This window comes from Pteronotus mesoamericanus, unplaced genomic scaffold, assembly GCF_021234165.1.
Source record: "Pteronotus mesoamericanus isolate MK-2021 breed Mesoamerican mustached bat unplaced genomic scaffold, CSHL_Meso_final contig_221, whole genome shotgun sequence".
Taxonomy (NCBI): domain Eukaryota; kingdom Metazoa; phylum Chordata; class Mammalia; order Chiroptera; family Mormoopidae; genus Pteronotus; species Pteronotus mesoamericanus.
Window position 1 is genome coordinate 9,629,096 of NW_026555092.1, and position 24,079 is coordinate 9,653,174.

A 24,079-nucleotide genomic window follows, 5' to 3' on the forward strand; every position below is an offset into this window, starting at 1 on the left:
ACCCTTATCTGTCAGCTCCCGCTTGGTAATGCTCTTGGTTTTAGAGCCTTGAAAGAGGGACGCAGGGTCGTGTCTGGTGTTGCAGTTTTAGTGACCTGAATAAAATAAAGCTTTGTGCTCTGAGGCAATGGGTTTCTTAGGTATGATAAAAATAGAAAGGGAACCAGTTTCTGAGGTTGCAACCAGGAGGTTAGAGAACAGGCAGGGCGGGCGTGGTAAACTGAAGTGTGAAGAAGGGGGTGGACAAGTAAGAGAAGTAGAAGGACAGAATAGGGTCACAGAAGGGATGGGGAGCAGAGGAATTAAGAGAGAGACTTGGGAGGTGGGAAAAATATTCTTCCCTTAAAAATAAAGAGGTCCTCGTATTTTTGGTGGAGGTTATAAAGTACCAAGAAAGGCAGGTGATGGTTCAATAGCAGACAGAAGTGCTGAGGCTGTCCTATGGAACTTGAGTTTTATCTGAGATTCTACTCCCCTCTCCCCGCAAATTCATTAAATACCAACTTGCATTAGTATAGGGCTTTTAGGTTTAGACTGCTTTCATAAACTTGCCCTCATTTGGTTCTCATGATAATCTGTGTTTGAAGTTAACAGTGAATAATTCCCATTTTTTCAGATGAGTATTCTCATCTGTGTTGAGGTTCAGAGACTTCAAGTGAATTGCTGAAGTTTCTGAATTTTAGTTTAGTTCCTCTCTGTGCGATACTTTATTATTAGTTTGCAGAATTTGCCTGATAGTTTAGATGTCCATACAGCCTGGTCTTTAATTTAGTGACAAAATGGTTGAGTGCTGGGTTAAACTAGAAGAGATGGGGTGTCCAATCTTTTGGCATGTCTGGGCCACACTGGAAGAAGAGTTGTCTTAGTCCACACATTAAACACAAACACTAATGAAAACTGATGAGCCAAAAAAAAAAAAAGATTTTAAGTAAACTTAGAATTTTGTGTTGAGCCGCATGCAGCCAGGGGTCTAGAGGACACCCCTGCTAAAGTACACTGAATAATTTCTTAACATGCAAGGACTAGCAGAAGTTCCTTACCAGTGTAGCACTTTCTGTTTTCCTATTCTTTGAATGCTTCTCTTAAGACTCTTAACGGGTCAGGGAGATGGTGAAGGTGGGGTGAAATAGTATCTATAGCCACTACTTCAGCTTTTACATCGTGCCTATAGCATGCTAAGTGCTTTATGTTCACTCTCTCATTTAATTCTTCCAACAGCCCTGTGAGGCAGGTATTATGATGGACCCCATTTTACATGGGAGGACATTTGAAACTTCAGAATGTAATCATTGTATCGCCACTGACTTCTCATTTAAAAATGTTTTTATTATTAAATATTTTGAGCATATAAAAATTATAGGAATGAATACTAACAGTAATGAATACCATGATACCCACCATTAAGCTTTATCTTATGTTGCCACATTTGTTTTAGGGCTTTGTTTTGTTTTGTTTAAGAAAACATTACAGGTAGGATTGAAGCTCTTAAGCTCCCTTGCCATTCCTCTTCCCTCCCACAACTAGAGGTAACCACTATCCTGAATTTGGTGTTTCTTATTTGTATGCATGTTTTTATAATTTAATGATATATGTATCTGTGCATATACAATTTGTGGTATTTTTTAAAACAAATTACAAGGAAAAATAGGGAATCTATAGATTAAAATACAAGACATCAAATAATTACAATGTATGGTCCTTATTTGGACACTGATTTTTAAGAATCTTTAAAAATATATGACATTTATAGAACAATTGGAAATCTAAACTGACTTTTATGATAAGGACTTCTTGTTATTTACAGATGAAATGATGTGATGCCTGGAATTTGTGTCAAAATAATCCGATAAAGGGGGGAGGTAGATGGCATAAGATTAGCTATATGTTGATAGTTGTTGGGGCTGGGTGATGGGTATGTGGGGGTTCATTATGCTATTATGTTATTTTTGTACATGTTTTAAATTATGAGTATGTTTCAAAATGAGGAAATAAGATTCGGAGAATAATTTGTGCCAGTTGAAAACTATATGTATATGGCATTGTTTTGCATGGTTTTTTTCCCAACTCTTTTGGCACATTCTGTGAGAGAAGCTCAGAAGACCCAGGTCTGTGGCTCTGGATGTCAGTATGGCATAGGAATTGGTGTTTTCAGTGATTGTGATTTTGGTCCTGTGCGTGCAAGTAAAGCAATGATGTTTTTCTTCTAGTGAGCTTTGGCCACATTCAGGGGTATTTCTCATGTTCTTCCATTCCACCTGGGAGGTCAAGGGAAGTCTGTGCATAATAAAGTGGCTTAAATTATTTTTGCAAGGCACCAGGAACCCTCATTGGTGTCCACATCTTTCATGTGTGTTAGAGGATGTAGTGAATTTAGAAGGCTCTGCCATTTGCTGACTGACCCTGGACAAGTCTGTCACAAGGGTCAAAGAAGAAAAAACATTGCCTTGGGAATCAGACCTGAGTTTGGATCCTTGTTCTAGCAGTATTACTTCTGTATATTTGGTTAAGTTAGGTTATGCCTCTGAATGTTGGTTTCCCAAGAGTGAAAATCTGTTGAACTCTTCGTTTCTTCAAACAGGTGCTTGAACTAGACCTTTCGGGAGTAGCTGGAGTGAAAGTAGGGGTAGGGGCTCAGAAAGGGCTTCTCAGAAATGGAGTTGCTTAACCCCAGTGCCTGCGATACTTGTGCTTGACAACCACAAACTTTAAGTAAACTTTTCTTCTGCCTAAAGAGATAACTATTAAGAAACACACTCATTGGGCAGGGAAATTACTTTTATCTTCTTGGAGGAACCTGCTTCAGTGCCTGAAACTCTTGCAACAATTGCTGGTAAAATAAGAGAAAAAGTCTTAGCAGCTTTAAGATGAAATACAACAGAAAATTTAGTTTCTTTGATAAGATCTGTGTTACAGAGTTAAGTTGAGGGGTTAAATTAGAGTGGTAAAGTGTCTCACAGTGCCTGATTTATAATAGTTAAAATTTCTTCCTTTTCTGTCCCACCTCATTTCCAAGATGAGTAAATTTAACTAGCTTCTTTTATTTATTACCCTCCAAATTTTATTGAGATATAATTGACGCATAACATTGTATTAGTGTAAGGTGTTCAACATAGTGATTTGATATATGTACATATTGCCGTGTGATTTTATCACCTCACGTAGTTACAATTTTTCTTGTGATGAGAATTTTAAGGATCGGTTTTCTTAGCAAGTTTCAAGTATGAAATACAATATTGTTATCTATAATCATCGTGCTGTGTATTACTTAGGGTCCCTTTTACAATAATTCTAAAATTCTGTCATCCTTTCCCTTCTCTTTCTGTAATACTGTATTGACCATACCACTTTATATTTTCTCATAGTGGTGTGTAATTTTAAGTTATTGTCTCCTTAGCAAGATTATACATTTTTTGAGGGTGGAAGTCGTATCTTTATTTCTTAGAAATTGTATAGAGACGTATTATCTAGCTCATTGCTGTGTGATGATAGTAGCATGGAGAGTGTTTTCTGTAAGAATGCATGAACTAAAGGTAAAGTTCCAGGTGTGGAATGGAGGCAAGTGGGGTAGGCAAAATTCACAGTTAAAAGACTATAACGAGTTTTCCAAATTATTGAGTTTAGTGTTTAATAATTTCTTATAGTTTCTCAGATGTTGACATGTAATATGTAAAATATTAGCTTAGAGATTGCCTGGTCCCCTCCCCGCTGTATTCCATCTCTTTTCCATTTTATAAATGAGGAAACAAGTCCAAATGGTTAAGAGCCTTGCCCAAATTATTATAGCTGGTTAGTGGCAGAACCAGGACTGTAATCCAGGTGTTTGGACTTAGAAGCAGTATTCATCCTACTCAAGGAAATGATATCCTTAAGAAAGTACAAATTGTTGAACAAAATTAGTTCCTTAGTTGCATAATTTTTCCTTTAAAGGGTTTTCTTTGATGTTCTTGACTCAAAATCCAACTTTCTGGTATTTAAAAAGAAATCAAGATGAAAATTAATAGATGGAGCACCTTAAAAGCATAATACAGTTGACTTTGTAATTAGCAGAGTTGAAAGTGATGGGAAGATCTTTAATTTTCTTTGTACCTGCAGGAAGGTGGGAGTCAATCATTTTGACAAGTCTCCTGAAAGGAACAGCTAGCAGGAGCTGAAACCCTTTTCCATTCGGTCTCATGACAAAGGCAGAGATCAAACCAGCAGCTCCACACAGTATGGAAGACTTTGCTTGTATTCTTAATGTGCCTTTTTTTTTTTTTTTTAACTTCAAGAATAATACGTTTGTTTTTTAAAAAGTGTAAACTGTGAAAATCCAAACATTTTATATAATATATATTTGTTTTGTGTGTATGTGGTGGATATTATTCCATGATAGTATATACAGGTCTCATTGTGTTTTTTTAAATAGAGTAGTGCCCTCTTGTCTGCAGGGGATATGTTCCAAGATCCCCAGTGGATGCCTGAAACTGTGGATAGTAATGAACCCTATATATACTATGTTTGTTCCTGTACATACATACTTATTAATTTAGTGGGAATTTTATAGCTTCTCCTTGGCAGATACGAATTGCCAGCATCACTACTTGCACTTTGAGGCCATTATTAAGTAAAATGAGGGTCACTTAAACACAAGCACTGCAGTACCATGGCAGTTGTCCTGAACACTGAGATGGCTACTAAGTGACTAATGAACGGGTGGCACATTCAGTGTGGATACCCTGGACAAAGGGAGTGGGAAGGCATGAGATTTCACCACACTATTCAGAGTGGTATATGTTTTAAAACTTAAGAATTATTTCTGGCATTTTCCATTTAATATTTTTGAATCTTGATTGACCTCAGGTAACTGAAACTGTGGAAAGTGAAACTGCAGAGAAGGAGGGAATGCTGTAGTTGTAAATATTCCTTAACATGAATGTACCATGATTTTACTTAACTGTTATCCTGGTGATGGATATTTAGGTTGTCTCCAGTATTTGGCCATTTTGAATAATGCTGCTTTGGACATCCTTGTAAATGTATCCGTGTGTATTTGTATTGGTATTTCTGTAGGATAAACTTCCAGAAGTGAAATATCTGCGTCAAATGGTATTGCCACATTATTATCCACAAAATATTGTGCCGGCTTACACTCTCACTGACAGAGTGTGAGGGTACTTTTTCCTCACATCCTCATCAGCCTGGATGGATTATTATGTCATCTTAATTTTTACCATTTTGGTAGGGAAAAAAAAGTATCTCATTGTTCTAATATGTATTTCCATGATTCTGATAAAGTTAAATACCTTAAAGTTACTTTTCATGTTACAAGTCACAGTGTAAAGAATTTGAAATGTTAGGACACCACCACTCTATAGAGCAGATTGGAGTTGGTATAAGGGTTCCTGTTCCTCAGCACAACTGCCTCTTTATTTCTCCAGATATGATGTGCTCACTAGTGCCCTCTAGGGCTTCCTTGGATGAGGATGTATTGGATGACACCTTGCTGGACCCAAGTGAAGGAGAAGAAGATGATGGCCTTTTCAGTGTCACTGAGGAAGAGGAGGAGGAATTATTGAAGTCAGATGAGGAGGAAGAGGAGGTGAAGTTACTGAAGGCAGATAAGGACAAGGAAAATTTATTGGATAGCTGTGGACCAGTAGCTGAGACTCCTGGCCTCTCCAAAGTACCTCAACTAAATATATCAGTTGGTCAGGGACCAACTCCTGCAAAACCATTAAACAGACCCTTTGCATTAGAAAAGAATCATGTAAAGTTAACAGTTGTTGCACCATTTAATCCAACAGTTTGTGATGTTGTGCTTGATAAGGACAAGACTGATACATCCAAAGATGTTGAAAAACCCTCCTCCCTCGGAGAAGAGATGAGAGAAGATGGTGTTAGCCCAAATAAGAACAAACTTTGCACTAATTCTGAAGGGATCATTCCCAATAACTCTGCCTGGGATGGTCCCCAACTCCCTTCTCCTTCAAATAATAACTTTAAACAAACTGTCCCTGATAAAAGTATGCCTGATAGTAAGAAACCTACACCTGTGTGCTCTCAAATCTTGGACCATTCAGAGACTCCTCATACAGGGTCGTCCTCAAAAAATGGATCACATAAATCAAGTTGTGAAGTGAGGTTTCCAGTTGTTTCCAGTTCATCGAACAAAGTAAGTATATTTTTTGAAGATGAAGAGAAAAATAAAATTATTTTTATTCAGAAGCTGTATAGCAGAGCTTTGTATTCAGACAAATTGGGGTTTGAATCCTATCTAGCACCATGACCCTGGATAGATTATTTAGACTCTCTGTTTCCTTACATTTCTTATTTATAAATTGGAGTAAATAATATTTCATGGTATAGTAAAGATTAATAAAATAATGTATTTACAGTAACATGCATGATATTAAATTACCACTTACTGAATAATTACTAAGTTGATGATTTTACTATTATTTTTCCTTTGGGCTTCAGCCTAAGTCTCAGTCTTTAGTTATATTGCCATATTAGATGTAGCACCAGCTCTGAGTCAGCTTCGGAAGAGCTGGGAAATCTTGGGCAATATACTTAACCACTTTAAGCCTGGTTCCCTTTCTCCCAAATGAATGTGGTAATCCCTACTGCTTAGGGTCCTTTTTTTCCTTAAGATTATAGTCACTCTCATTTAAAGCAGCTAGCATAGTGCCTGGTACACAGTGAGAGTCAAGAATATGCCTCTGAGGCCTTTAGTTCAAGCATATTTCCATAGTGTGCTCAGTTATTTTCTTACAACTAAGAACCATTTTTCCTTCTGCATTTCTTCTACTCTGAAAAAAAAGGATGTTGTTGACAAGGATTCTGGGAAGCTGAAAGTCCCTGAGAGAGTAGGCAAAGTCATTCCTGTTCTGCAATCCAAAACAAGGTAACTGCATAATGAAATATTCTGGTTTCTTCCTCAGTTTCTCTTCTCAGTTCTCCTGTACTGTGGGGAGTGGGGTAAAACCCTGCCACAGGAGTGAGCACACTTGAAGTTCTGGGACTACCTATTGGTATGACCTTGGGCAAGTCAAATAATCTCTGACCTCAGTTTTGTCAATAAAATGAGGCTAATGATGCCTTCTCGTATGCCCCACGGGATTATTTTTGAAGAGTTAAAAAAGACATATTAGTGTCCTGGCCGGTGTGGCTCAGTTGGTTGGAGTGTCATCCCATAACTGAAAGATTGCAATTTCAATTCTGGTCAGGGCACCTACCTAGGTTCCGGATTCAATCCGAGGTCCAGGCGCACGGGAGGCAGCCAGTTGATGCTTCTCTCTCACATCAAAGTTTCTCTCCCTCTCTCTAAAAGCAATGAAAAAAAAGACATTACTGAAAGCACTGTATAAATGTAAGATTTCTTTTCCTGTGTATGGGCAAGCCTGGTCACAGATATGGTAGGATGTTAGAATAATTTTATAGCAATATAGAAAATCATTTAGTCATCTCCCAACTTGCATACTACTGTTCCAGGGAAAAATTCGTATAGAGGTTGCAGATTTGGGTCACCTTTTCAATTAGTGCTCTTGTTGCCAGGAGATGGCAGTGTCTCCACATGGGCCTTTTCAGTTAGCAAAGCTGTTTTTCAGGTTGAATTGCATCAACTTTTTTACAGTGATATTTAAAATTTTATTTGTCTTTCCATTTATTTACTTTTAAATCTTTATTGTATTTTGTTCCCATTACCACTTAATCCCCTTATACCTCCCTCCCCCAATTTTGTTTTATTACACAGATACTGTGCTTTTGAAAATTTAAAATATTATAAATAAGGTTAAAGTCTCTCCCTTTTCTGTTTTGTTTTGCTTTTTTCCTTTTGTTTGCATAATTTGGAAACTTTGTGAATTTCTCACAATGGGAATTATACCAGAGAACTTAAGTCAGGCTACTTGAAACAGTAATAAACCAACTATCTCAGTGTTCTCCTCTGTAGACTCCTCAGTATAGTGCAGTCAGTGTGAGCAAGGGCCGGATGTTGTTCTTGCCAAGGTCACCAGTGTTCTAATCGCCAGATCCATTTGGCTCTTCTCTGTCTTAACCTCATTTAATTTTTCTGTGGCTTTGTGAAGTTAGTTAGCTATTTCCTGACTAACCTTGGAAAGTAACTGAAAAGATACTTTCTTTTCTAGGAACTAGGTAGTTACTTTCTATGCCTTGTTAATAGTTGTATATATTTCTTCCCTTTTTCCTCACAACTCCATACTTGATTTCAGCTTTGCGCTATGTGACTAAAACAATCTTGTGTCATCAAATCTTAGAGTGTATTTTGCCTCTGAAAATTACTTGTTCTAATTGATGAGCAGTGTATGACTTCTGTCAACAAAACATACTCCTGATTCTAATGGACTGTTTTTCTCCTGATTTGCTTTGTTCCAGGACTAATGTTCCGACATTTTCACAATCAGATCTAGAACGAAAGAAGCAAACTTACGTCAGGAGTGTCTTTGCTCATATAAAAAACTCAGTGGACTCTAACCAAGGTAACATGGTAACCAAAGAATGGCATGTAAAGATGTGATGGGACTTTCTTTTTTCCAGTGTAAGAGAGCTTAAATTGAGAGATTGTTTTGAATTTTCTTAAATTGGTGAGAAAGATAACTTGCTTAACCAAAAATTTTCATTTTAAGGGATTGCCTCACCAGGTAATCATCAAAGTGGCTGGGCTAACCAGTGTTAGCAGGTGGTCCAAAGAGACTCGTACCAGTACATGAAAAGTATCTCCCCCATGGCCAAGGACCTGTTCTTTTTGCTAGGGACTTCTGTGTCTGAAAAATGATAGAAGTGGATGCCCATGCACTATTTAGTAATCATTGATTTTTATTTGGAATTATTTATTTTTCCCTGTTGCCTTTAGCATTTAAATGTAAAAAAGCAAGCATTTCAAATTTCGTCCTGCCTCTTGCTATTTGTATAAAAGCTCTTGACAGGCTTTGACTATTTTCCAGATCCTTCAAGCTGAATTATTCCTAGTTCATTAAAACGTATTGCAAACCAAAATTGCTGGACTCCTCTAGCCCTCAAGAGACTGTTATATATTATAGTTCATGTTATCATTCATCCTTAACTATTGACTGATGGGAAAACTTTTCACAGGAAACTTGTGGGCTGTACTGAAGGTGCAGAGGTTAGAGAGGTACTGATAGAAGAATTCCTTCTTACAAAGATAACTATATATTCCATCATCTTTAATGTCTTTATTTATTCAGCAAACCTTTCTCAAGAACTTTCAGTGGTGTTAGGTTCGAAGGTTAGGGATTGTAAACATAAAGAGAAGTGATCTAGAGTCTTGGCCTTTTGGGAATTGATAGCCCAGAGAAAGAAAGATAATTATACATACTGCAGTTTTGTTCAGTGCTCTAATAGAACCATGTACAAAGTGCAGTCGGAGCAGGGAAAGAGCCCTTCTGTTTGTATTTGGGGAGAGTGGAAGATGGGGAAGGAGGATGCTATAGGTGGGCTGCACAGAGAAGATAATTAGTTGTTACTCTAAAATTACAAACGAGGGCTTTAGAAGAACATTTGGCCAAAGATCAGCGGAGCCTCCCTTTTCTTTGACAATTCTTAAATTAGTGAGTTTTTTCTTTTTCGTTTTATAAAGCTATGAGTGAAGAGGTTTAGAATTCTTGACACATCAGTCAGAAGAATTTTTTATTCCAGGTCCTTTTTTTTTTTAAATCAAAAATTTCGTTAAACAATCAAATATTCCTAATACTGATTGCTCAGCCCTCTCTGGTGGTGAGATCCCTTTGCTTGAGTTATCTTAAAAGTCTGGTGGGATAGGGACACTTCCTCCTGCCCCTCTACCACACCCCAGGTCGCTGGAGGTGCAGATTAAAAGAAGTTTGTCTATATTCAGCCTCTGTGGAAGAGGGTTGATCATTGCTTTTCCCTCCATGAGGTGACTTTTCTTTTTTATTTTTTTAAAAAGATTTTATTTATTTATTTTTTAGGGAGAGGGGAAGGGAGGGAGAAAGAGAAGGAGAGAAGCTTCAGTGTGAGAGAGAAACACCAATCAGTTGCCTCTTGAACATGCGCCAGCTGGGGACTGAACCTGTGACCCAGGCATGTGTCCTAACTAGGAATTCAACTGGCAACGTTTTGCCTTGCAGGATGATGCCCAACTGAGCCATATCAGTCAGGGCAAGGTGAATTCTCTTTTTTATCCTAGGCAGTTGATACTGATATATTCAGGTATACATTTTCCTTTCTCAATTGGGGCATTTAGAAAAGAAATTTCACACACAAAAAAAGCAGTGAGCAGCCGCTTATTTTAGAGCATCCTTTTCAGTGTCTTCCCCCATGCCACAGTCCGTCCCCCATTTTATCACGGCGATCCCTACCTGTAAGGGACAGCTAGAGTAACTGGTATAGAGGAAAGACAAGCATATTTTAGTGGTTGGGAGAGTAAAGTCTAGTCTAAAGTTAACTTCAGAGCTCATATCTTAGCACCATTGCTTACTGGCTATGTGGCCTTGAATCAGTAAAAACTCAGTTTTCTCATTTGTAAAATGGGGATAATAATGAGACTTAGCTTATGTAAAAACTACGTTACTTGTAAGTACAAGTATAATGCATAGAACAGTACCTAGCCATAGCAACTAACATTTATTGAATACTTGGTATTAGCAAGAAAGTGTATTTTTACATACTGAAGTTTTTATAGGTAAAATAGTATGATATCAGTGTTTGTTTTTAAATCTCAAAAAAAGAAAAAACAACCTGGAAAATTAGAGAAAATAGCTTTAATAAAATGTAGATAAAAGAAGCTAGCTGAGTGATGGGTATGTGGGGTTTCATTATACTGTTACATACTTTTGCATGTATTTGAGAATTTCCATAATAAAAAGTTGTTTTTTAGAAAGTGCATCTTTTCCCCTGACCAGTGTGCCTTAGTTGGGCATGATCCCGCAAAGCAAAGGATCTCTGATTCGATTCCTAGTCAGGGCACATGCCTGAGTTGCAGCCAGTCAGTGTTTCTCACATCGATGTTTCTCTCCCTCTTTTTCTCCCTCCCTTCCCCTCTCTCTAAAAATATAAATAAAATCTATTTAAAAAGTGCATGTTTTAGGGAATTCCTTTTTAACATCTAGGAATATTTAACATTGCCAGTTAAAATGTCGCAGCCCTCCAACGCTTGCTTCTGCCTTCTAGAAACCCAGGGTGATACTAAGTTTTTTGTTAGTTCCTACTGCCCAGTATTCATATATCCAAAACCTAAAGATTTGATATACCATATTGTAGGACGAACAGGGTCATAGTTTTCATTTCTTCTGTGTTTATATATGAATTACAGAGCAGCCAGAAGCAAAAAGAGGGAGTATAGTGCATCCTGTCTTTCTTTCTTTCTTTTTTTTTTTTTTGAGATGTTTAGTGCTATTTCACCTTGGAAAAGTATGTCTTAGGTTCTGTATTAGACACAGAAATTAGTAGGGCAGATTCCAATGTAGTTCCTGCCAATTCAGTTTGAATCCTCTCCATTGGGTTAATCATCTTTCATTTTATCAATAATGTATATATTATTGATACAGAATATAATAATATAATTTATCCTTCAACTCCATTATTATAATATAGATATACTCTCTTTTTTAGCTTAGTGCCACCTGGTTCTTCAATAACATTTACAAAAAAATGTCAACCACTTTCTGACATCACAGCTAATGGAAAACTTATTATGAAATTATAAGTTCTTAAAGTAAAAAGAACCATTAAGATCTTCTCTTTAATCTCCAAACACATAATTCTGTTCTGTGTATCTTTGCCAAGTGACCATTCAGCCTTTGCTTTCAGTTCTAATAGTGCAAAACTCATTACCTCATGAAGCCAGCCATTCATTGCTTAGAAAATTCTAATTGTTAGAAAGTTATTCCTTACATTGAGCCAAACTCTGCTTTCCTATAATTTCCACTGGTAGTTCCTAGTCCTGTCCTCTAAAATCACAAAAAATAACTGCTCTCTTCCATTCACTTAATGTATTTTAAGGACCTTTTTTGTGTTACATATCTCAAATTAAGATTTTTTTAATGATTACAAAGTATATTACATCTTGGATAATTAGATTGTGTCCATTTTCATTCGTAATGCTGCAGTGAACACTCTGGTCAATAAATGTTTATGTACAACTTTTATTTCTGTAGGATGAATGCCTAAAAGTGAAATTGTTGGGTTAAAGTGCATAAACATTTTCAAAACTTTTGATACATGCTACCAGATTGCCCTACTCCTCCCCAAATTTTATGAGTTTTTATTGTTGCCAACTTGGTAGGTAAATTTTAACATACTTTGTTTTAATAATTAGTGAACTTAAACATTTTTCATGTTTATTGGCAATTTATATTTAATTCTAATTTTTTTTTTTTAAGATTTTACATACTTATTTTTAGAGAAGCGAATGGAGGGAGAGAGGGAGAGAAACATCAATGTATGGTTGCATCTTTCATGTGTCCTACTGGGGACCTGGGTTGGGGACCTGGCCTGCAACCCAGGCATGTGCCCTATACTGGGAATTGAATAGGCAACCCTTTGGTTTGCAGGCCAGAGTTCAGTCCACTGAGCCACACCAGCTAGGGCTAATCCTAATTTCTTAAAGTCATCTAATATCCACATTATATTCCAATTTCCCTGGTTCCAAAATGTCTCTTGTAAATTGTTACAATAGGATTTAATCAAGGTCTAGCTGTGTCCTTAGTACATGTCTTCATATCCCCCTCTTCCCTCCTCCAACAGTTTCTTTTTGCTGCCTGGCTGGCGGGCTGCAGGGCCACATGCACTGCAATATACTAGGCTGGCTTGACCCAGCTGGGCTTGCACCAGATGCTGGGTGAGCTTAAAGGAGCACCCGTCTAGCACACAGACACCGGGCACGTTGGTGTTCACCATGAACATTGGCATAGGGGGCCAGTGAGCTCCTCTCTTTCTCTTGGCGTGGTTGTATGTCCCTACTCTTTTCTCGATGAATTTCAATGCCTGCTTATCCTTGGAGAACTTGAGCAGCTTCATGGTGGGTTGTTTATAGGGAGCAAAGCTGCTCACCTCTCAGATCATGGCGACTGGAATTTGTGCTTCCTGAGGTTCCTCAGCTTGCTTACCTTTTTGGTTACATTGTGGTTTTTTCAGGCTCACAGCCATGGGGCATTGCACAGCCATGGCTACAGCTCTTCGATGGCTTTTGCTGTTGAAGGCCCTATGCTGGGACACTCTGTAGAATTTCTCATGGATTTGTTGTTAAAATCAGTGTGTTATAATCAACTATAGTCATTATTCTGTTTTTACTTGTCCCAAATTTGATCATGGCAACTTCTTCAAACAAGCTCCTGTGTCTTCTGGCATAATCCCATTAATCTTTTTTTAAAAATTGTGGTTTGAAAATAACATTTACCATTCTAACCATTTATAAATATACAGTTCAGTAGTGTTATGTTTATTCACATTGTTGTGAGGAAGATATCTAAAACTTTATTGTGCAAATCTCAAGCTCTCTTCCCATTAAAAAACTAGTTTTCCTCCCTCCTGGAAGCCGCTGGTAACCACCATTTTATCTTGTTTCTATGAATTTTACTTCTTTAGATAACTCATATAAATGGAACCACATAGTACTCGTCTTTTTGTGGCTGACTCATTTCACTTAGTGTAATGTGCTCTCTCAAGGTTCATCCATTGTGTAGCATGTACCAGAATTTCCTTCCTTTTTATGGCAGAATAATATTCTAGTGTATGTATACACTGCATTTTGTTTTCCATTCATTCTTCAATGGACATTTGTGTTGCTTAACCTCTTGGCCATTGTGCATAGTGCTGCTATGAACGTGTATGTACAGATACCTCTTAAAGATCCTGCTTTCAGTCCTTTTGGATATGTAACCAGAAATGGGATTGCTGGATCATATGGTAGTTCTGCTTTTAATTTTTAAAAAAATTTCTAATTTTTTTTATGGATTTTTAAAAATTTTTATTTAATTGATTTTAGAGAGACAGGAAGGGAGAGAGAGAAAGAAATGGCATTTTGTTGTTCCACTTATTTATGCATTCATTGGTTAATTCTTGTATGTGCCCAGACCAGGGATTGAACCCCCAGTCTTGGTTTATTGGGACGACACTCTAACCTACTGAGCTACTTGGTTGGGCCTCTATTTTTAATTTTTTGAGGATACTCCATACTGTTTAACATTGGTTGCACTATTTTACAACCCCACTAACAGGTTGTAAACCTCTACATCTCTGCCAACACTTGCTATTTTCTGTTTTCTGGTAGTAGTTATACTGATAATTGTTAAGTCAGTATTCATTATTGGTATTTCACCTAAGTAAATACTGCTGTTCACTGTGTCAGTAGTACACTATGGTTCTGTTTTGTTTCTTGAATTATTTGTTCTTCTGAAGTTTTTAATTACCTCACTTTTTTAAACTACAGATGAGTGGTGGCTGATGTGGCTCAGTAGATTCAGCACTGGCCTGTGAACCAAAGGGTCACTGGTTCAATTCCCAGTCAGGGCACATGCTGGATTGCAGGCCAGTTCCCCAGTAGGGGGTGTGCGAGAGGCAACCACACTTTGATGTTTCTCTCCCTCCCTCCCTCCCCCTGTCTAAAAATAAATAAAATCTTTAAAAAAAATACTACAAATGAATTTATCCTTAATTTTCTTTACAAATCCAACTTATATCCTTACCAGTGTTCCTTCTACACTTTAAATACTTAAACATACACAGTAATTTGTCAATTCCTCTTCAATTTTTTTTTTTTTTTGAGACCTTTCTAGAGTCTTCTATTTTTTGTGTGGTTTTTTTTTTCCTCCAGTCTTCACGGCTTGTTCTCTAGGCCTGCTGCAAAAGTAACCTCCTGCTATTTACCTTTACTACCTTCCTGGGTTGAATCCTTTTTTCTGGATTCCATTTCTTCCTTTTTCTTGATCTTTAGTTTTAGTGGCACACATCTTCTGAGAAGTTCTTATAAAAAACAAAAGGGTAAAAAGGTGTTTTTACTTGTTCCTCTCTGATTTGGATGTCTTTTATTTACCTTTATTATCTTACTGTGCTGGTTAGAATATCCAGTACAATGTTAAATACAGGTAATAACAAGTAACTTGTTGCTGGTCTTAGGAGGAAAACAATAGTCTTTTGCCATTAACTTTATGTTTTAGGTTTCTCTTGGATACTCTTTTATCAGCTTGAGGATGATCCCTCCTATTTATAGTTTGTTGAGAGCTTTTATTAGAAGTGGATTTTGGATTTTGTTAAATACTTCTCTGCATCTACTGAGATGATCACGTAGTTTGGTTTTTTTTAAGTCTATTAATTAGAGAATTACTGTATTTTTTCTGTATATAATGCGCACCCCCCCAACTTTAAGGGAAAAATAAAGAATGCACATTAACAATTCTGAGTAGTCTGAAAAAAGTGTCATATATTTTGTCCAGTTTCTAGTTACTTGCAATGCATTCATTGTGACTGGAAGTGGAAGTCTATGCTTTGAGTTTTACTGAAGGTCAAAAGCAACAATAGTTACATAAATTCTTATTCTGCATTTGCCATTACTGTTGACAACTTTACATAAATAGTTCAATATTCCCCATGTAATATGTCACTTCAGAAAAGAGTTTTATAGTAATTCCTGTTTCTTTTTTTTTTTGCTTTTGCCTTGTCTGCAGGGAAAATCAGTCAAGATTTATACTAGATCAGTGCAGTTTTGTTTACCTATAGGTGACATGTTTACATTCTTTTTACTTAATCTTTTTTTCTTTTTATTCCCATTTTATTAGTCTATTCATAAAAGCAGTAGCCTACACCCATATAGCACATTTTTTCTTCCCTTTTCTTCCCCTCCCCTGTACTTGGCATTTTTTTGATTGCATGGCAGAGACATTGTGTTTGCCTATAAGTAACTAAGTTTAAGGATTTATAGGAAAAAAAATGAAGATTATTAGATGTTCAACAACTTAGCCAGACCTCATAGGAAAGAGAATCAGCCATAGAGCCAGGCCCCCTCAGAAACAGGTGCCTTTGTTTCCTACTCAGGTTTTCCCTGCTGATTTAGTGCTGTTTCTGCTGATTTAGTGCTGCTGCTGCTGTTAGCTGTCTCAAGTGTCTGTTCCCTAGATTCCTGTCTGTGTGCTTTCTCTCTCTCTCTCTCGTTCTCATTACTAAAGCTTACATTCATATTACAAAGGAGAATATCTGATTGATTCACTTGATGACTTGTTGGTGCCTGGGCAGCTTGTAAGTCATAAGCCAGCTGAGAGATTCTCTGTCCTTGGGTCATGTGCCACACTGGATTGAGTAGGGTCATGTGATACAAAATGTGCTGCCATAAAGTCTGTCAGAAGGGCCACTGGCATAGCAAGCACTCAGCGTTATCATTCTTCCTCCTTTATAACAATTGATTCACTTTTAACTTATTAAGGGCAGTTATTAGACTGAATTTCCCCCGCAACTAGTCAGCTACATACTTATAGATAAAGGTTTAGAAGAATTGCTGATCTCATTCCTGAAATGTTGAGGGTTTTTTTTCCTCCTAAGTTCATTCTTAGCTGATTTTCGTTCTTAGCCACAAAACAAAAAGACAGCTTTCACCACCTTTTAGCCACAACTTAAAATAAACTCCTACCGATTGTTGGTCCAAGAAAACCCATCTGCTAGAGACTATGAAGGGAAGAGAAAATTCAAAATTTGAAATAATGTTTCCATTCTTGTTAGCATCTCTAAATTTGGAGGAAGAAGAGATTCAAGCTATGAGCTGAAATAAGATTTTTGGATTATTAGCTCCAGATGGGTTTGAATCCTGGCTTTCCCATTTACTAGATGAGAGATGAGTATCTTTTCTAAGCTTCCATTTACTCATGAGTAAATGGAGATTATGATATTTGCCTCATGTGGTTTTTAGGATTAAATGATAGCATACATGCAAAGCAGTCAGCAAAGTGCCTGGTACATAATAAATGCTTGATAAATGTTAGCTGTCATTATCTCTAGATTATTAAGTCTTATTAATAATAAAGGTTACCATAGTTCATCAGTAAGTTCTTAGTGCTAATGAAAACTAACATTTTTTGTGCATGAGCTGAGACCTAATTATTGAGCCTTTGTTTACAGAGTGCTGTGCCAGGTACCAACTGACTATGCAAGAGATATGTTCTCTTTTCTTTTTTCTTTTCTTTTCTTTTCTTTTTTCTTTCCTTTTCTTTTTTCTTTTCTCCTTTTCTCTTCTCTTCCTTCCCTCCCTTTCTTCCCTCCCTCCCTTCCCTCCCTTCCTTCCCTCCCTTCTTTCTCCTCCCTCCCTTCCTATTTTTTTCCTTTTTTTTTAAATTTATTTTTAAGGAGAAGGGAAGGGAGGGAGAAAGAGGGGGAGAGAAACATGTATTGGTTGCCTCTCTTATGCTCCCCAACTGGGACCAAACCTGCAACCCAGGCCTGTGCCCTGACCAAAAATCAAATCAGTGACATTTTGCTTTGAGGTATGACTGCCAACCGAGTCACACTTGTCAGGGCCGTCCCAGAAAAATTTTTAAGGAAACTCAAACCATGGTATTGTTGAAATTTGGACTCTGTCACTAGCTGTGTAACTTTGGACAAATTACTTCTCCTGTGTCTCAGTTTCTTTATCTGTAGAATGGGGAAAATACCACATATGATTGTTATGAGGAATAAATGCATTCATATATATAAAACACATAGGACAGTGCCTGATGTGTAAGTTGCTGCCACTAGATTATGGTACCTAGCAGTTGAATACTTGAAGCCTCCTTGGCATAACTGACTAGTCTTTTTCTTCTTTTAGATTAACGCGTGTAGGTTTCTGGGCAATTTTATAGAGTCTAGGTGGTAAGAGATAAGTGAACTGAAGGACATGGTCTATAGATAATCTTGTTTCATTTTCAGCTTGGACACCAGAATTTCCCTATCTTGCCAGCGCTCCTTTGGTGGTACAAAGCTGATTTTTGCCCCAGTACAACATCCTTTTGTGGGGACTAGAGGGGAAATGAGTGTCAGTGATGTAAAAGCAGGGTACAAAGGAAAGAGGCAGTTCAAATCAAGACCTTTGATTTTAGCCAAACAAATCTAGAAGGCAAGGGATTTTCTAAATAAAAGATACTTCCCTTCTTAAAGAGGAAATTTGTTCTTGCTTTATATTTCCTTATGTAGTGAGACTAATATGTTTTCTTTCCATATTAGTGTTATTGAACATCTTTTCATTATGTTTATTGTTCACTTATGTTACTTTTGTGAATTGCCTGTTCATGTCCTTGACCTATTTTGTGTTATGTTTGTTGTGTTTATGAGTTATCTTTGTAGAAAAAGGACATTGAAGCCTTGCCAGTATCTGAAACAAATGTGTTCCAGATATATTTTTCATTTAGTCAATTGCCTTCTTTTACCCTTGGTTGAGCTTTTTTATTTTAATTGCACAGAAACTTTTGATGTAGTGAATCTATAAATTTTTCCTGGAAAGTATTATCTCAGTATGGTTAGAGAGTTTTTGCTGAGTGCTCCTGAGTGTCATAGTTCATACATTTAATGAGCATTTTTCCTTACAAATAGGCAATTGATTATCATGGCATTTAAAGACTAAACTGACACAAGCCTGAGGCTGTAACACTGCAATAATAGCTACTACTTACTGCACATGGGCTGTGTGCTACGCAATATGCTAGGTCTTTTATGGACTGTGTTCTTAGTACTTAGCTTCAAGCTAAATATTATTGTCTACAGTTCCTTGATGAATAAAGCAGGGCCAGAAGAAATGAAACTATTTGCCCAGGGTCAAAGAGCTAGTTAGTGACTGGATTGGAATTTTAATTCATCCGCCTAACTCCAAAGTAGATACTTTTTTTACAAAGCTCAGCTTCTTGAGGCCTCAAATAAATTTAGTTCATTCTAAAAGTTAAGTAAATATTTTTTACCAGAACTTGAAAAAATTGTCTGTAGCCTAGTTAGAGTGCTCTTGGTTCCTGGAACAGAGTAGATGAGATAATGAGAAATACGTAATTTAGCTGAAAGAAAAATCTCCACTGTCCAGGGCAGTGGTTTTCAAAGTGTGATTCCCAGACCAGCAGCATCAGCACCACTTGGGCATTTGTAAGAAATGCAAACTCTCAGGTCCCACTCAGACCTATAGAATCAAAACTCGGGCTGGGTCCCAGCCATCTGTTTTATAATACCGCCAGCTGATTATGGTGCATGTTAAAATTTGAGAGCTGCTGGTCTGGGGAAATTATTTTATTCTAATTACAATTTCTGTTCTTGTAAGCTTCAGCTTACGTCTCAACCCGTAAGTGCAAAATTAGCATGATTGAATAGTGGCAAAAGCTGGACTCAAACAGGAGCTAGTTTTGAGTTCAGTTTAATAAGCTCTTAAGGCAAGTCTTCCTCCCTGAGCTATAGTTTTCCATCTCCAAAATGATGTTAATAACATCTACCTCCATATTAAGATATTTTTAAAAATTAAGATAATGTATAAAGTGCTTCCTAGCACCTTGCTAGACTCCCAAGTTTCTCAGAAATTGCCTCCAGCAATCTTTCTTGTTGAGCAAAAAGCCTCCATCCCCCTTCTATTCTCAGTTTCTCTTTTCTTGAATGTATTGTACCGTCTTGTGTCTCCAGGCCTTTGTATTAGCGATTTCTCTTGGACACCACCACTTCTACCCTTCTTTATCTCATTAACTTCTCACATCCTTTAGATCCTTGCTTATAGTTTACTTCCCTTGGAGGGGACTTTCTCTAACCCCCTATTCTGCAGTCTCTGTGCTCACATTGCAGCCTGTACTTTTTGTCATTGCACATAATCACAAATTTTGGAATCACCTGAGGGCAGATAGGGTGTCTTATATACCACCATAGTTCATAGTTCACACATTGTAGGAGCTAATAAATGTTGAATGAATGAATGAAAGAATGAATGGTGGCTGTCATTATTGTTTCTTATTCTTCATCATCATCATCCAAGAACAAGCTTCCCTCTCTGGCTTGTAGTTTTTGTGCTGAGCGCTTGTGATAATCATAAATAGACAGTATTAGGACCAGTGCCTGTTTTTTTTTTCTCTGAAAGCTTTGACCTAGGCTGACGTGGAAGTTCGCTGAGTGGCTTCCTAACCACAGATCTCTCTGTATTGCAGGTGCCTTGGTGGAACTGTGTTCTTTGATGGATCAAGTTCATCATAGGCATAACCATTCGCATCCTTCGGACCTCACCATTCGGTGAGTGGGTGATTAGAAGGAGGAGAGGGTAGAATTTAGCTATAGGAGGAATGTGGTGGGGAGTTGCGTTATAATTATTTAATTCCAGAAATGGAAAAAGAAGCAATATAGTATAATGGAATAAGAACTGGACTGAAATTCAGGAAACCTGGTCCTAATATTAGCCTTGCAGTTTTTAATTAGCTTTATGATTTTTAAAAAATATTTTATTTATTTATTTTTAGAGGGGAAGGGAGGGCGAAAGAGGGAGGAGAGAAACATTGATTGGTAGCCCCTCGCTCGCCCCCAAGCAGAGACCTTGCCCGCAACCCAGGTATGTGCTCTGACTGGGAAGTGAACTGGCGACCTCTCAGTTTGCGGGACAATACCCAGTGCATGGAGCTACACCAGTCAGGGCTTAGCTATATGATTTTGCTACAATCACTTTACTTCTCCAGTCCTTGCATTAGTAAAATTAGTATACTAGACTAATTGATGTCAAAGCGTCTTTCTGGCTCTGATTCTTGGTGCAGTGTTATCTTTCAGATTTATTCAGTTACTTTGATCTAGTTACCCAGAAACCCTGGAGTCACCTTTGACTCCTTTCTCTCTTACCCTATGTTCAGTCCGTTAACAAATCCTATAAGCTCTACATATAAAATGTATCCAAAATCTGGCCATTTTGCACCATTTTCACCTGGATTATTGCAAATCTCCTAAAACGGTCTCCCTGTTTCTTTCCTTGCCTTGTCTGATGTTCTCAGCTCAGCAGTTAGAGATTCTTTGAAAGCATAAATCATAAATCAGATTCTTTTCTTTGCTCAGAATTTTCCAGTGGCTTTTCATCTCACATCTTCCCATCTTCACGATCCCCTGTGTATTCTCTGAGAATCATGGCATAGGCTGACATAGGTAGCTCACCAACCTCATCTCCTGTTACTTGGTGCTTTGTTCACTCTACTCTAGTCACACTGGCTAACTTGCTATTTTTCAGGTATGTCAGACACTCTCCTACTTCAGCCTTTACATTCATTGTTTCCTCTGTAGTTGTCAGAAAAACAGTGTAGTGTAACAGTTATTAGATAAAGTCTGGAGTCAGATGTGAATTCAAATCCAGGCTCTTCTACTTCACTATATGATCTTTATGACCTTGAGCAAATTATTTAACCTGAGCATCATTTTCCTTATGTGTACAAGTTGTTAATGAGAGTGCTTTTCTCATAGGATTGTCTTTAGCATTAAATGAGGTGTTGAAAGAATTCAGCAAGTGCTTACATACAGGGCTAGGTAAATGTCAGGTACTGTTATAATTATTTTCAATCCTGGCTATTCCTTGTATTCACTTGTGGAGGTGTCTAAAAATACAGATGTCCAGGCTCTGACTATGGGGATCCTAAATCATTAAGTCTGGTGGTGAGACAGGGGTCAAGAATCTGTATCTTTAAAAAGCTTCCCAGGTGGTTATTAGGAACAGCTGGAGTTGAGGATGGGCTCACATTATCTCAGTGGGTCATGTTCAGAACCCCAGCCCAGCACATGACTAAAGGAGACTCTCAAGAAACTCTTAAGTCTGTGCTATTAATTGTTCAGTCTCTAAACTTGCAGTGTGATACTCACATGATGACTTACCTTCTCTGGGAATTTTATTCTAATTTTAACTGCCGTGTCCTGAGCAACCTTGAGCTGTGTCAGACAGTGAGGTCCTGTTGGAAGTACAGCTTTGATGCAAGCAATGAAATGTAGATCCTGTTCTAAATGTTTCTGGAGGAAGACATTTTTTTTCCTACTTAATCATTAGTATACATTGTATATTGGGTTTTCTTGGGACATTTGTGTATAGTGCCCTTATACCATATTTCCTGTTTGGGAATTAGGTAGCTTTGGAATTCGGAAGGAAGTAGTAGTTATAATGTGACTTGCATATAAAATTTCTAAAATTGTGAGACTTGAAATATAAAATTAATACCTGATTTCTTAAAGTAATGATATTCTTAAAATACTTGTATGCAAATAGCCATACCAGCTCAAACCTTCATCTTTTGTTTTTACTTTCCCTCTCTCCTAATAGGAACTATGCCCGTCTCCGACAGAAACCTTTGGAAAGATACAGTCTGACTGAGTGGGTTGACAGGAATAAGCGAAGCCACCAGCGGTTCCAGAGTCTCTAAGATACCCAGTACAGTGTGTCTGTCACATCCCATCAATGGTGAAAGTCCCTGTCCAGGGTCCTGTCCGGAGCAGCAGCTCATCTTCTCCTGCCGTTCTGTGCTTTGCAGATTTTGAATTTTATTTTTCACAATATTTTTATTTAAAGAACTTGTCATCTTTTGGAAATACCCACTGCTGACTTGAATTTTTTGTATAAAGTTCGTGTGTGTGTGTGTGTGTGTGTGTGTGTGTGTGTGTGTGTGTTTAAACAGTGTTTAGTTGATAAAGTTTTTATTTTTTTCTTTAAATTGAAGGCGGCCGCCTCCTGAAAGCCAACAGTAAGCCAAAACACCCTGGCTTAAGCAAAACGCCCACCTTCGTGCAGAAGTAAACTTTACTGGTGCCCAAAAGAAATCATCTTTTAATCTCTAAGGAAGAGATTTTTTATCAGGCTGCAAAGCTAGTGTTAATTATTGCTTATGACATGTAAATGGCAACGAGTCACTTTTAACAACTCCTTTTTTTTTTTTGTTTTAATCTCTAAATACCTGTCAAAATTTTAAAGTTGGTTATCCAAGATGTTTGAAGTAGGATGGGGCAGGACAAAAGCCCTGTTGAAAGAACAACAGGACTTTTTATTAAAAGTGCAAATCTTCTCTCCTTTTTGTACCTACTATCTGCCTTTATTTTTTTGGCTTTTATTTAATTCATCAAATTTACTTTGCACAATAGTGTTTGCAAATCTTATACATCTTAACTGACAGAAGACTGCTGACCAACCCACGTTGATCTGTGGTCTTGTAGCTGTCTCCTCTGCCTTTCTTCAAGGATTTTCCTTTTTTCCCCGTTGACCACTGTGCTCTAGGGTCTGACTGGCATACACTCCTGTTAAACATGGACGTGCCTCTTAAGAACAGTCTCCCTACTCTCTTTATTGAAGAGCTGCTCGTCTAGGGTCTTGACTTCAGGACAGGCCAGGAAGCCAGTGCCATTGAGGTGTCAATGGGTCTTCCACTTTGTCTGCTGAACCCTAACTTGAAGTATGAGGTCATGTGTTAGTGAGCCTCCCTCCTATGAGAGCAACTTTGGAGAGGCACTCCTTTGTCTCCATTATTAGTCAGCAAAACGTGCCTTTAGACCTTGGATGTTATCTACTTATTTGGTCAAACCTCTGAAACATCACATGATGTTTGGTGGGATGTTACATATTCCGGTAAAGGGGTGAATTAGAGACCTTAAAAGTGAATTCTAGAGGAGGCCCATACTGAAAAGCTAGTGCTCAAGGGGACAGGATTAGGAGAAAAGGGCTCCTGCCCCCAAAGAAACACTCCGCAGTCCTTCCCCAGCAAGTTCCACAAAGCTGCTGAAGTGGGTCTAATCAAGCTGTGAGTAAGCCTATACACAAAAGCATTACCTGACCTTAAGTATTTCCTGCTCTAACACAAGTTGACCAACTTTGTGCAGCCATCTTAATGCATGCCTTAGCAGTTTGCTATTCCTGCTTTACAGACATCTCTAGACATCTTTTGGGAGATTGTGCAAGTCCCGCATTCATGCTGTTCACTTTCCGTGAAGGTTATGCACAGTTGCTGCAGCGCAGCCTGTGCTATTGGACTAGCTGCTTCTGTCTGGTTCTGTTGTTTCATCAGCTCCACCTGTGTGAGTAATCTATCTTAAACATCCTTCCCTGCTTTAGAAATGGACTGGGGAAAAGCTTGGTCATTCAAGCTACCAGTAAATTTAGATGGATGCCCCTAAGTATATACTG

The 24,079-nt window shown here is 37.8% G+C and overlaps 1 protein-coding gene across 1 annotated transcript; it reads left to right on the forward strand.

Annotated features, from left to right (window-relative positions):
• The first annotated feature begins 3,461 nt into the window (after positions 1–3,461).
• On the forward strand, positions 3,462–23,836 carry S100PBP (S100P binding protein). Its single transcript, XM_054571925.1, has 6 exons — positions 3,462–4,209; positions 5,418–6,151; positions 6,801–6,883; positions 8,374–8,477; positions 20,103–20,184; positions 22,232–23,836. The coding sequence occupies exons 1-6, from the start codon at positions 4,173–4,175 to the stop codon at positions 22,329–22,331; spliced, it is 1,140 nt and encodes a 379-aa protein (XP_054427900.1). The 5' UTR covers positions 3,462–4,172; the 3' UTR covers positions 22,332–23,836.
• Positions 23,837–24,079: the final 243 nt, after the last annotated feature.

Excerpts from the sequence above, each read along its gene's own strand:
- S100PBP (XM_054571925.1), top strand. The coding sequence starts at position 4,173 with ATGACAAAGGCAGAGATCAAACCAGCAGCTCCACACA. Across the intron at positions 4,210-5,417 it reads CAAACCAGCAGCTCCACACA|ATATGATGTGCTCACTAGTG; the intron begins GTATGGAAGACT and ends TTATTTCTCCAG. Across the intron at positions 6,152-6,800 it reads TTTCCAGTTCATCGAACAAA|GATGTTGTTGACAAGGATTC; the intron begins GTAAGTATATTT and ends CTGAAAAAAAAG.